Below are 14,595 nucleotides of genomic sequence, written 5' to 3'. Positions count from 1 at the left end.
TCTTGGCCCAATATTGGCAGTCCCCAATATCGGCAATATTGGCAGTCTCCAATATCGGCAATATTGGCAGTCCCCAAATATCGGCAATATTGGCTCAATATGGGCAATACTTGCAGTCCCCAAATATTGGCAATATTGGCCCAGTATCGACAATATTGGCCTAATATCGGCGGTATTGCCAATACCGGCACACTATTGGGTCAAGATGTTGTGCTGCTTGGGTTTCCAAAGACGTCAACCTTGCTCACATGCGTAACTCTTTACTTAATACGGTAATACTGAAAAGGTACGCAACCGTTACAGGAAGTAAATGTGGTAATTACTGTCATTTAATCACATCCTGAAATACTGTGGTGAATCTTCTTATGGAGTTGCGGCCTAACATGCGGCGGCGCTCTTTCCGCCATGTTGTTGTTCTTTTTTTGTTCAGGATACATCTCCTTGTGCATTGGCGTTGTACTTCTTGAGAATCGGTTCAGACGTGGGAATCACAGTTGTGCCTGCGCTTCTGTAAGAAAGGAAAGAAAAAACGAAAATAATTTCTTACGCTACCTTCCTACTACGCGTAGACGTATAGTTTCTCGGATGTACTCGGTATGTGTACGAACATGATATGAATATATATATATGCCACGTACTTGCACGATTTTTCCGCATCCCGCAGTGTGTCAGGAAGGGACCTGTGTAATGTTTCAGGCATGAAAATTAGCGCGATGGCCACCAAGCATTGGATGGATCCCACTGTTGCTTGCATGACTCCGTACGGTGTCACGGTCCCCTGTAAGAGAAAAACAACTTTCGTACAATACTTCGGCGCTCAGCAACCATGACGCAACATAACGTGTTTACTCGAGAATGACACGCTCGTTTTTCTTTCTTCTTTTGAGGCTCGCTTGCTGCTATACGGAGATACGATACTCTTTTACTGCATATTCCGCTTATCCGAACGCCTCCGTTCCCACCTTCTATCGTGCGAATAACGAATTTCCGAATGAGCCAACTTGAGCAGGAGAGAACTTTAAAGTAGTGCAGCTTCGCAATAGTGGGCATGAGAGCTTTCAATAGCCGCGTTTACGCTCACACATAGGTCGACTAAACGTGTTAGTCGACTCTTCTCGCCCAGTCGACTTCTACTCGTTTACATGTGAGAGGCTGGGGCGACTGGAAGAATCCCACATGGGGGGGATATGTTCATTAAGAAAAAAAAAAAAAAGAAAGAAAAGAAAGGTTAGCATGGTAAGCGGGTTCTGGAAGGTTGTCGCCAGTACATCAATTTCTGATGCGGATTCCGGATAACAGAACTGCAGCTATCCGGAATAGAAGTATAATCACGTCCCGCTTATCCGTAACGCAGTTAACTATAGAAAACTGGGTACCACCGCTCTGTGTTACCGGGAACGTACTTGAGACACTTTTTACTTCTATATACTGAAAGGAGGTAGTGTTCGTTAGCACGTTGAATAACCCAGTCATGACCCCTGAGGGCATAACACGTGACCCCGGGGGTTACGGTTGTTGATCATTTAAAAATTTCGAGGCTTAAAAAGTGATGGCCTTTTTTGTTTACTTTTGACTCTATCGGAAAAAGCTTATACGACCACCTCGTGCAAACATGTAGTGCAATATTTAAATAGTTATTCGCATATATACATCGAAATACATTCGAGAGGAAACTTGTTTTCGTCGAGGTAAAAAGTTAACCACGAAAAGCTGAATACGAATAGCCTGTCATGCGCTGTATCGTGATTCACCCTTCGAGGAAAAAACGAGCGCAAAAAATTGACAACACAAGCAGACGGGCGGACACGGACTCCATACGTCTGCTTATGTTGTCAATCTTTTGCGCTCGGTTTTCCTCCAATTATGTATGTACCAACGAACTGAAAGCACAGCTCTGCATACAAAGATTCGCCCTTGTTCCTGTGCTTCGCGGATTTAGCGTGTGGTACATGGAAATTATATACTTCGCAGCATTTCTGGCATTTGAAACCGGATGCATAAGATAATTGGGGCACCGTTCACGTTGGCATCGGAGCGAGCTAGGTCCCCGGCCCAATATAATGCAGCATCGTCAAGTACTGCTTCCACTCCTGGACTTTCTGAGGGACACAACTGTGGTTTCCCCTTCACGCTTCTTAGAAGAGCTGTACTCATATTGTGACTTTTATGCCTTCGTGCAGAGGTATTCTCTGGTCACGAGGGCTTCATGTCATACCAAGGATGCAATATCATTATTTACTACATCAACTCATCGTTTCATCTCTCAGCGTGCCTTGGGGTCTTGAGTTTCTCACTCACACCGTCACTGCAAATACTTGTTGATGAAGGATGAAAGTCACTGAAAAGGTTAGCCAGCTGTAGGACTCGAACCCACATCTTCTGGATTACCAGTCCAGGGCTCTACCAATTGAGCTAAGCTAACACACCTCCTCAGCGGTCAGAGTACGTCATCTGAAGGGACAGACCAGATACTCTCTCTCTCACTCACCCTCCTTTCACTCTTACATTTTTGCTCACTCATACACACATTCATACGACGGGTTCGACGCAAGTGGTAACTGTTGAACATGAGAGAACTGTTGTTCCAACCTCAGAACACGAGTTCTCTCATGTACTTTTTTAACTCACAATATTTTGCAAATTCTGTAAATCTCTAATCTAACGCTCGCGTCAAGAAGACAACTTACAATACTTGCGAGGAAAGGAGCAGCCGTGGAACCCACTCGGCTGGCCATGTACGCCGATCCGACGCCGACGGTACGGAGCACGGTCGGAAACACCTCCGCAGCGTACACGTTCATCATGTCAAGCGCGGACGACATGAACAGCATGCTAACTGCGCTCGTAGCAACTTTGGCCACGACGGAGTCTGCAAAAAAAAAAAAAGAAAAAAGAAAAAAAAAGAAACATACACAGTTAATTAAAGGAGATGTCACGGGGAGCTATATAGAATGATGCAACCCCTATATGATATCGATACGAGATCGATGGATTCTTTCACCTGCCAGGGAAGGATGTCCGTGAAAAGCGTATTTTCTCGGATCTAGTACGTGACTGTGATTTAAGATTCAGTTCCGGAGGCATTTTGCGATAAATTTCAGCAAGTGCCCGCCTCCAGATGGGAGGGAGACGATTTTGTGATGTCGTTTACATTACCATACGTCGTTTGTACGAATTGAGTCATGGTAATGCATTACATTTTGACCGAGTGATGGTGATGAGGTAAAGAAGAAAAAAAGGAGGGGGATGGTGAGTCGGACTGGCTACTCCACGTCGCCTACACTCGGCGAATGCAAGCAGGTGCACATAGAATGAACGGGTTAAGGTGCAAAATGTAGTTCAAAAGTTCCAAACGAGTGAGCGTAGAATGTCAGATGAGAAGTGGTAACATTGGGGGAACGCACCAAGCACACACTTAGCAAGTCATATAATAACAATACCTCGCGGCATTACTTCGATTGAGAGCCAACAGTTAAAAATTGTGCGGTGTCTGGGCACGGAAAATCCCTGGTTTTTCCAACCGGTCTTTAACAATGATCAGGAGGAGAACAAAGAGAGGGGTATGTTCCGGTAGGCGCCAACACGTGTCCAGGTGGCGTCATTACCCTTTTTTTCCTCTAACGCTTTTCGATCAAAGGAGAATGAAAAATAAATAAATAAATAAAAAGCCTCTACACCTCTAACAAGTGGGCAAGGGACAAGACTGGTTGTCTTTGTCTTATACTACACACGAACGGCCTCTGCGCTGCAATAAATTTTATATGTATATATATATTATGCGTAAGTGTCTGCACAAATTCACTTGCACCGATTTGGGGAATATTCAGGTAGCGTTGTAGTGAATGAGACAATTACACATAACTGCCATTATTTTACTGCCTTCGTTCAATTGAAATATTCAAGTGACTGATACCGACAATGCGGGGCTTTATCGGGGACTTCTGGGACAATGTAATGCCAGAGTAATGGCAATAGTAATGTTACAAAAAAGTAACGAGTAACGTAACTCCTTACGTACCGTAATTTCACGCGTATAAGCCGCACCGCAGATAAGCCGCAGGACGCGTTTTTAGGGAAGTTTTGAAATTTTTCTGGCAGATAAGCCGCACTCGCAGATAAGCCGCGGGCAATACGAGACGACTGATTTGTGCGACAAAGGAGACTATAGAGAAGGCCGTAAACCCTGTGGTTCACAGTGTACAACAGAGGAGGTCAGTTCTAGAATTCTGCGAAGATCGGATTGTGCCCTTGTTGAGCGTTTTTCATGGACTGATGGGCCAGTGGCCTTCCAGAAGACACAAATCACTGTCACCACATTCGTTAAAGCTGCTTGGGGGAATGCACCAGGAAGATCAATCTACCCGAATGTGGACCCGTCCCTGTTACGCACTGTTCGTGCACTGGCAGGGCAGTGTTGTTCCAGAGACACCTTCTCGAGAGAGCCCTTTCGTTAAAATTTGCCTATGGGGAAAATACCTGAAAAAAATAGTCATCAGATAAGCCGCACCGGTGGATAAGCCGCAGAGCGCCCGTGTGAAAAAAAAATCGCGCATAAGCCGCGGCTAATACGCGTGAAATTACGGTACTTCGAAAAAAGTAATGAGTACTAACAATGCGCTTAGAAAAATAAAAATAATTTCCCCAACTCTGGCTGGACGTCAACGCAAACTATTAGACGTTGGAAACTGATTAATTTTGCTGACGGCTAAGGCGAACACCATGCGGTCTTCTATCTATCGTTGAAACGGGAATGGCGGACGGTGGTCCATTGGCGTGGCTGGCGTGGCCCGTGGCTGATTGACTGTAGCCAACACAGCAGGTCGTCCTGAACATCGTCTCCCATAAAGTCGCCACGTCAACGGTATCAGTGTTTCTCTCGCTTTTCAGTGAGGAGTTCCTTGAGAGCTTAACCGTGGTGTGCGCGAGGAATCCGGAATAGACCTCTACCCGAGAAACGTCATCATGACGTTGGTAGACAGACTGAAACCGAAACAAATCGGAAGGGGATGGCCGGGTTCCACGAATGGGCACTTATTCGCTGCCTCCTATACTGAAAGAAAAGTAAGACCAACGGTCGCGTCCCTTTTAGGGACCATCGTTATCCCCTCAATACCATGGCTTTCGGGCGCAACCTTGTTCGCCCCCTAGTTTCGAGCGTAGTTCAAGTCTACCAAATTGGTGGCGCTGTCGAACACTATGACGTCATTTGTTTACAAACAGGGAGAGGTCTATTCTAAAGGTAATGTAAAGGTAACGTCGGCCCGCACACTGTTGCCTGAATTCAGCCTGGAGCGCGCAGCCAGAAGCGAAATCCGATTACATTCATTTTCGCTATTCTTTCCGACTGTTTCAAAACCCTACTATTCCTTCTATTATTGCTATTCCTCTTCTATTCTATTCTTCCTTATATGCCCCTACTATTCCTTCAGTTCAACTGCGTTTTTGTCCGGACACGTCCTTTAACCTACTCGCAGTTTTCACGATCCTTCCCTGTAACATCAGGTTTCAAAACGATTCATTTTCATGAATCTCGCGTTAAATTATTTATCACGCCCATCGGGTAGTATATTTGCAGAAACTGCGAACTCACCTCTCGGAAAAGCCATCGCAAAAAGGAATGCGGCGGCTCCTATAACGAAGCACGTGATAAGAGTTGCTCGTCTCCGAAAGTATCGGACGGCAACCATGCTGACAGCTTTAGCTGGAAGTTCCATTGACTGCACTATAGCGTAATTGGTGAATACGTCTCCGCCTAGCAGGGCGCTGGCGAATGACAGGTGGAAGTAGAGTAAGCGATGAGAGAAGCTGAAAAGAGAATGTTGCGCTCTAAACAATGCTCAGTTTCCGAACAGTAAGCTTATACGGTGCACAATCAACAAATAAATACACACACACAAAAAAAAACAATTAGTTCAACTCTTAGCTTTGATGGAGTTATCGTCAGTGTCGTGTAAGTACTTCTGTGCATTTATATTTATATTTATTTATTTGTTTATTTATATAATGCTGCCAGCTCTTGACAGGCCGAAGCAGGGTGGTACAAGACAGTAAGAGTAAGAGAAAAATAACGGCGCCACTTATAAAAATTAACAGAGGCCAAAATCCAAAAATTCACTTCTTCAACCTATTTTAATACACCAATCTAATCACCTTCCCCAATGCTAAGCAACCCAGGCCTCTATGACAACACTACAGAGAAGCAGTAGCGCTAATTAATCCGTCAAAATGAACTGGATAACAACTAAAGAAGCTAAGGATAAGGAACGACAAACACCGAACTAGGTGACTATTTCGGTATAAATAATAATAGTTGTAACATAGTAACATCCTAATAATAGTTGTAACATTTCATGAACTTGTACTTACTACACCGCCCACCATATAAGTGTGTATCGTCTGAGTTTGCTTCCTCGAAAAAGATCCGTTATATTGGCTGTTCCTTTCGAGGTCTAAAAAAGAAGAAGAAGAAGAAGAAAAAAAAACGCGTTGAGCAATTTCTATAACGTCACTGCTGTATGGCTTCGGAGAAATGTATCGCTTACGAGTTCCTCTTTCTTTTCCATGTTCCTAACGATGGAAGATATGTCGAGGTTTGGAAGTTTGTTCAAATACGCTGCTCTCTGCAGCTCTCTGTCCAGTTCCTGGATCTTGTTTTTCGTCAGCAACCACCGGGGAGACTCTGGCAGGAACCTATAAAGATTGTGGTCATTGTCTCTGTTAATCAGTGACAGGTACGTGAAGTCATCAACTAAGTTGCTCATTCGTGAATATTAAAGTCATTCGTTATATTATTGCTGAAAGTAGCGAACAAAAAAAAAAGTGCATTGGTACGGTATCAGCATTGTGCCTGTAAAGGTGTCTTTCCAACGGGGGTCCTAGAACGAACGGTGAAGTACGCTTTACAGGCGCCTCTGGATGGTGCGCGGTTCATCGTGAAATTCTCGCCAAGTTTGATAGATGTTTTCCGTTCTCTGCATCCGTTCTGATGACAGATATTAGAAAAGGGGTAATAAAGGAAATACAGCGGAGGTTGTAAGAGAACGAGGGAGTTGTGTTATATTTGACAGAGTGCGTGGTGGGATAAAGCATCTGGGAATGTGCTACGATTCGGGTTTATTTATCGAACCCAGCTAGCACCTCCCAGTATTCATCTGACTACCACTAACGAGCTGATGCTTTAACCCACTCGGTCATACCAATAGTAATTTATTGTTGTTCGTTTGTTGTTGTTGTTGTTGTTGTTCGCATCGTAAAGTAGTTTTGAACAGAGCATCAAACCGAATGTTTTTTCGGTTCGGTTCAGGTTCGGGTCCAGTAATAATGGTTCGGTTCCGATTCAGCTTCGGTTCAGCTCGAGGAGGGCACATTTATATCGGTTCTGAATCGGTTCAAGGTGCTCTAAACCGGTTCTGAACCGTTTCACTGCACAAGGTATATGCCTTAAAGTGAACGGTAGGAAATTTCCGAGAGCTTTATTTCTCTTCGCATGTCCTAGCTGGCCGCAAAGCTGTGACGAGAACGCTTGTATAGGCTACACAAGAAAACGAAACTATATGGCAAGGTTGTCCGACGTTGTCTCCATCGATGCGGGCGTCCAGCTCTGCCTTTCCGCGTTGTATTGGAGACACACGTTGCAAGAAATGTCGCATGAACCGGTCACTTTTCGAACAGAAAAACGGTCAGTCTCGAACTCTCGATGCTTTGAAACCGGTTTTGAAACTGTAACCGAAATTTTCTAAATCGGTTCGGTTCAGCTCCACGATGGCGGCGGTTCCGGCAAAAGATACCTCGTTTTCGATTTGATGCTCTGCTTTTGAGACCGGCTTACCACCAGGTAGCGATGATTGGAAGAGTGACCAATGAAATGGTCATTTGTAGATATCTCCAATCACGAATCAGGTACGCTGTTCCCACCAAACCTAACTGTCCTGCAGTCCACCCAATTCCGTAGGTAGCCACCAGTAAGGTCCGTAACCTGCTGGGCACTGTTTCCACGACTGCAAGCGACAGACGACGACGTAGTTGTACAAAAGAGAAATGGAACACTTTTTAGCCCTTACTCAAGCAGCACAACATCTTGGCCCAATATTGGCAATACTGGCCCGGTATTGGATCAATATTGGAAATACTGGTCCAATATTAGTTGTTAGTAGTTAGTAGTATCCAATAGTAGTTAGTAATATTGGACCAGTACTGCCATTATTGGGCCAGTATTGCCAATATTGGGCCAAGATGCTGTGCTGCTTGGGTATTGATAGGAATTTCTCTCACTTACACAGGGTTATAGCGGTACTCTGTATGCCACCGGTTCCAAGTCCCACCATGAATCTCGAGATATTGTACAGCAGCAGGGTTGGGCTGAGTGCGCAACACAGGCCGAAACAGAGCATCAGTACGCTGGTAAGTAGCACCGTGAGCCTCCGCCCGTACCTGTACACACACATATACAAAAGACCGCGTTACAATTTGACTGAAAGGGACGTATATAACAGCGCCCACCTATCGGATACATGCGCAAAAATGAGGTTGCCAAAGAGCATTCCGCCCAGGTACAAAGATTGAGACATGGATCTTAACCAGGCGCGATCACACACCAATTCCCACTGTGTACCAAAGAAATATATGTAAGAAGCGGGCAACGCATCGGCTCCACACTGCCAAAGTAAAGGGAAAATGTCTCAGTACCTCCTCTACCATTGTTCTGCTAAAGACCGAGTGGTCGTATTCCCAGCTCTTGCATTTGGTACCGTTGTTCCAACATTGTTCCTCGGCAGTCGCATTGTAATCGAGGCATTTGAAGTTGAGTTTTGGTGCGGCGAAGTTTATGGCCATCATTAACATGGCCGACGGGATGCCTCGCCATAACGTTATCACGACGATTGGAATGTTCCACAGGCCAAACCCCAGATATTCGGAAACGTCAGCCATGTTCCTACTGTGAGTCACTGGGGCTCTCTAACGGTCAGCACAGATCTCCGACGCTGCACTGGGGAAATGTCTTGCGTTGAAGCATCCTGGCGGTGCTATTCGAAGCTGACTGCGGCATCTGCACAGTCAAAAAGTACGTGTGAGTGTACTCAAGGAGCAAGGAAGCGATATTTAGCATTGCTGGAATCAATCAATCAATCAATCAATCAATCAATCAATCAATCAATCAATCAATCAATCAATCAATCAATCAATCAATCAATCAATCAATCAATCAATCAATCAATCAATCAATCAATCAATCAATCAATCAATCAATCAATCAATCAATCAATCAATCAATCAATCAATCAATCAATCAATCAATCAATCAATCAATCAATCAATCAATCAATCAATCAATCAATCAATCAATCAATCAATCAATCAATCAATCAATCAATCAATCAATCAATCAATCAATCAATCAATCAATCAATCAATCAATCAATCAATCAATCAATCAATCAATCAATCAATCAATCAATCAATCAATCAATCAATCAATCAATCAATCAATCAATCAATCAATCAATCAATCAATCAATCAATCAATCAATCAATCAATCAATCAATCAATCAATCAATCAATCAATCAATCAATCAATCAATCAATCAATCAATCTATTTATTTATTTATTTATTTATTTATTCCGAAAGGTTCCTGGGAATGGCGTTACGTGGGAGGAACAAGATTACAGAAGAAGAGAGAGAAAAGAGCAACACGAAAGTAAGTAAGCACACTTATGACAGAACTGGACGCTATACAAATAGAAAAATGGCGAAGATCGAACGATAGTGCATACTGGTAGTAATGAAACCTTGAAGAAGAACAACAAATAAGTAATGATGATCTAGTGGGATATTTCGCCGCTGGGGCGGTACCCTATCCCATTGCTTGAGGGGGAGAAGGTTGTGAATGATGATGAATGTTCACAGTCCATTCAGGAGTCATGTTGCTGCTAAGAAGGTGATGACCGTTTGAAGAGGTCATAGCTGAAACCTTGAGCAGTAATGTTTGATGGATGGAACACTGAAAGCTTGGCATCAAGCAGTCTATAAGAATCCACGATGCACAGCGTTTTCGCCGCGTGGCGTACTTGCACTGCCCAGCTAAATAAAAAAAATAAAAGAAAGAAAGAAAAACAGAAACGGTGTGACATTGGAGGCACAGCCCGATCCCCTTGGCGTGACGTAATCAAGTCCGAGTGACGTGGCATCACTGTAGCCAACAGCTATCCTGGCGAACCGTCCACGTCACGGAGTGACGTGTACGTGCTCTCTGAAGGAGGGGAGAGGTTTTTCGAAGGTGTGCAGATCAAGGATGTTTCTCGGGCGTTGCAGGTAATCTGCTGTAACCGTTCTTGACAAGAGCACTTGGTACCTGTGGCGCAATATGCCGCAGCCAAAAAAGAAAAAGAAAATGCATGAAGGGGGCCTTCACTGTTCCTTTAAGACGCCTCGGCTTGTCACTCTTGAAATCATGATTAATCGTATATGACGAATCGTTAGCTATAACTGTCGTTTAATTAAGCAAATTATGCTAAAAAAAGCTTGTTCAATTTCGTTGGTCGTTGGGTGTCCTCCACTGCCACAGGTACTGTCTTGTATCCAAAAGGGTCCGAGGCATCCTTGGCACGTGTTCCGAGCGCATAGTCCACGCAGAAGCGGCGTGGAAACGTCACTGACAGTGGACACACCCCTCTTCCGTCACGCTTTATCTGTACACGTAAGATTTAATCGTAGAGAAAAAAAAGCGACTGCACTCGCCACAAAGCGATTGTTCCTACATCTGCACAGCGTGGGTGTTTGTGCGTTCTCGGATGTCGTCCACTAGATAAAAAATATGTGATCAAGCGGCTCAAAAATGTTACTTATCATAACTCTAGAATAACGTGTATGGTGCTCAAATACCTTTGAAGATCCCAACCCGTGTCGTTTATCAACAGCTTTATATAGTACGACAACATTGCGCGACTTAGATTGTTAACTCGATTAAGATAACATTTAATGTAATGCGACTGCATTCGAATCTACACCAACTTGTTTGCATTCTGCTTTTATGTTCAGGAGTTGACTATACCCTTACTCTATTAATTAATCACATACAAAAAATGCACATTAACGTAATATATATATATATTTTTTTTTACATATCAGGGTTGATACGCTCGAACCCGGTTCGAAACCGTTCCAACTTTTGAAAAAGCTTTGTAGTTTCTTTTTTCTTTTTTTTTTTAAGAGAACGCGCAGTCGTATAAATTAGGCCGATTTATTCTCTCAAATGTCGCTCGTATTATGTTCCTGATGATGTTCCACATGGGATAACTTTATGAACGCGGGCCATATAGAAACCACTCACCTTGTGCGTGCGTACCCGGCAACCACCACCTTGAGGACATTCGTCCTACAGTCTGCATGACGTTTTCCAAGAGGGTCAAGAGTGGACGCTTAGAGGCTTGGAAGCCGCAATCTAATCTCAGCCTTAAGTACCCGCAATATCCAGACAGCAGGGACAGATTGCAGCGCTATGCATCTTCCTATGCTGGATGTAGCGCGATAAAAGATGTTGTTTACAGATACTGCACGGTGCCTCCCCACATGCCGTACGCACGATGGTCGTATAGATGGGTCACGTGACAGATATAGACAGTATAGATGGGTCACGTGAAAGAAACGTGACGCAAACAGCAGAGGAACCTATACAGAAAGCTCGGATTCAAAACAGGGACACAGGGATGGACACGGAGCACCGTGCTGTGCAGGGTACCGACGGAGGCACGAGTGTCCTTCACGACGGCCTCTGCAACTGCTGCCCTGCTGGGGCAGGACTCAGTGACCGCATGATACACAGTGGCGTGATACGTGTCAAAGATAGAAGTATACGAAGGGCGCGAATGCCCTTACAGAATGCTGCTTATGGAAGTCGAGGCCGTCAAACGAATCCCCTGTCAATGTCAGCTCTCTTCACATCTAACGGGAAAAAGAGCAATGGAAGCTAATATTTGATGGGCATTATTGTAATGCTGGTAAAATAAGTTGTACTATACATCCCCGTACAGTTTACACAGCAAATATTAGTCTCATTAGGTGATTCTTGTTCGACAATAAACAAAGCACGTTTTCACTTTACGTATTGCGGTACTGGTCCCGACAAAAGTTTACGGAACACTGGAGTGGTGTATATAGTCATCTGAACGACACGGTTGCTGCAAACAGGAGCAGATACACTTACAAGCAGGTGACCGGGAACTCGACCCACCTCTCAGTAAGTGTGTCCGCTCCCGTTCGCCGCTAGGGTGGCGCTGAGATCAAGAAATACGTCGCTCTCGTGTTCCGTAAACTTTTGTCGGGAACTGTACTAGACTGACGCCATGGACTTCTGTTAAATCTAGATGACCTTGCAGTACCCAACCTTCTTAGAGTATAGGTACTCTATGAACGTTGCTTGTACAGTGGCTTTTAGAAAGCAATCCCCCGCCACACTAGCTCGCTTACGAAAGAAACGTGGAAATGCAAATATACTTACACACTGACTCAAGTTCAGTTGCGTCTTCAATCCAAATGGTTTTCCTGCTGTGTTAAGCTGCCGCGAGACAACTTCGCGCGAACATTTATGACGACACGAATGGGAGTCTCGCGCTGCCAAAGTGCGCACGCATCATCTCAAGAAAAGGCTACTCGTCCATGGTCTATCATTATGGACGACGCGCGCCGGCGAGCACCGAAGTTCCACAGCACACCCAGAACCTTCCTTCTTGCGTACCAGTGCCAATGTAACTTTTTCTCTTTCTTCGGGGCTCAGGAGTGGGAGGTGCCGTGAGCACAGCACGCACATATAAGACCGCTGAGGTGTCCAGCTGGGTACTGCACCCACAATAACAGACGCACACAAATGGTACAGACCGACCTTCTTCACCTAAATAACGACTGTCTCAACCGTGGCGGTGGTGGTTGCTAACGAAAGAGCTGCTCGCCGTTGTGGGCTTTGCAGAGGTGGGCAACGTCACGAATAATGTGCGTCCTGGGCCGACTTCTAAGGGGACTGTGCCGACATATGTCTGACAGCATCTGAGGAAAACCCAGGAAAACCCCAAGACAGCACAGCCGTAGTTTCATTCTGAAAGCGCACGAGGAACAAATATCTATACCGAAGCCACATATACTTCAGCAACTCCATTCATGTGTACCGTGTAGTGCGTATTCTTTGCCATCGGGAGGAAAGAGAAAAGAGATAACGGTTAGACTAGAGGCAGGGCGAAGGTTCATCGTGATGTTGGAAAACGCCCAGTATGCTGAATCCCATTTGGCAGAAAGCAGCTAACCATGAGAGAACTGATGTTCTGAGGCTGGAACAACATAGAAGGGACAAATACATACAAAGCCTCAAGTTGCCTAAGAAATTAACGATGAAATATGAAAGTCACTGAAAAGGTTAGCCAGCTGTAGGACTCGAATCCACATCTTCTGGATTACCGGTCCAGGGCTCTACCAATTGAGCTAACCTAACACGCCTTGTCAGCGACTTCCAGGGTGCGTCATCTGAAGGGGATTCTCTCTCACTCATCCTCCTTTCACTCTTACATTTTTGCACACTCATACACACATTCATACGACAGAGATCGACGCAAGCGGCAAATGTTGAACACGAGAGAACTGATGTTCTGAGGCTGGAACAGTTTGCTGGAATAGTTTCATAGCAAGGATAATTCAGGTCATTCACCAAGGATCATCAAGAAGTTCATCTTCTTCAAGGAGTACCCAATGGCTCACGCTGACCAGGAATCACTTCGGGAGCCGTAGCCGAAAGATAAATAAATGATGTATAGAAGATGGCGCTGTCCTGGCCCCGCTTTGCACGGATGCTGAGGGGATTCCTCAGTGGTGTCCTCACTAGCTTCGATAGCGCTTCGGGCACGCTCAATATATACAGTCCACAACGCCGCTCGTACCTAGAGCGCTGCCAAAGATACTGAGGACGATCCTGAAGAATTAGCTCACTGACGTTCGTGCAAGCACGCCCTGATGCTCAGTGTCCTCAGTGGTGGCCCATCCACTGATGTCTGGATTAGGGGATCCAGACCCTCACTTTGGGGGCCGTGGGATGTTTCTTTGTCGAAGGGCGTAGTGGGGGAGGGGAGAAGGGGAACCTAATGTTCATCTGATAATTTCGGGGGCGTTCGCCCCCCCCCCCCCCACTCCCGGATCCGCCACTGACCACAACCATGCAGCAGGTCACCGAACGCTGCAGCAATATGTTTCTCCTGACATCAATGACGATATCAGTAACAACATATGCATATGACGTTGTGTATCGTGTTCACTTGAAATAAGAAATTAAGCTTTTCCTCTCTGTCTCCAATGTCGTCAGTCCTGCTGCAAGGACGTTATCTGTGATGAAACAAGCCTGATCATGGGCAACACAAATTAGGCGAAAATACACACGCGAGCTTCGTATGTATTTTCGTCTAATTCGTGGTCGTGGTGGTGGTGGTAGGGCTTGCCGTTGTCGGCCTCACGTATGTGGGCAACGTCACAACTCACGCCCTGGGGGAATGTGCGTCCTGGGCCGACTTCTAAGACTTCTAAGGCGTCTAATTCGTGCTGCCCATGCCCAGGCTTGTTTCA

At 45.2% G+C, this 14,595-nt stretch overlaps 1 protein-coding gene and 1 non-coding gene across 2 annotated transcripts; both read right to left on the bottom strand.

The window, feature by feature from the left end:
- Positions 1-244: 244 nt before the first annotated feature.
- On the bottom strand, positions 245-11,437 carry LOC135367946 (solute carrier family 22 member 6-like). Its single transcript, XM_064601040.1, has 11 exons — positions 11,330-11,437; positions 8,686-9,046; positions 8,500-8,603; positions 8,276-8,430; positions 7,829-7,997; positions 6,543-6,690; positions 6,367-6,449; positions 5,591-5,805; positions 2,688-2,869; positions 639-778; positions 245-508 (listed from the first exon to the last, which is right to left on the bottom strand). Exons 2-11 carry the CDS (start codon positions 8,926-8,928, stop codon positions 427-429), a joined length of 1,521 nt encoding a protein of 506 aa, XP_064457110.1. The 5' UTR covers positions 8,929-9,046; positions 11,330-11,437; the 3' UTR covers positions 245-426.
- On the bottom strand, positions 2,350-2,422 carry Trnat-ggu (transfer RNA threonine (anticodon GGU)). Its single transcript has one exon. It is a non-coding gene; the product is annotated as a tRNA-Thr (tRNA).
- Positions 11,438-14,595: the final 3,158 nt, after the last annotated feature.

The sequence above is a fragment of the Ornithodoros turicata genome, chromosome 9 (assembly GCF_037126465.1).
Source record: "Ornithodoros turicata isolate Travis chromosome 9, ASM3712646v1, whole genome shotgun sequence".
Lineage (NCBI taxonomy): Eukaryota > Metazoa > Arthropoda > Arachnida > Ixodida > Argasidae > Ornithodoros > Ornithodoros turicata.
This window is presented reverse-complemented; position numbering and strand designations above follow the sequence as displayed.

Coding starts and splice junctions, on each gene's coding strand:
- LOC135367946 (XM_064601040.1), bottom strand. CDS start 8,928: ATGGCTGACGTTTCCGAATATCTGGGGTTTGGCCTGTGGAACATTCCA. Junction 8,604..8,685: donor GCAGAACAATGGTAGAGGAG/GTACTGAGACAT, acceptor TTTGGTACACAG/TGGGAATTGGTGTGTGATCG. Junction 8,431..8,499: donor TTTGCGCATGTATCCGATAG/GTGGGCGCTGTT, acceptor GTGTGTGTACAG/GTACGGGCGGAGGCTCACGG.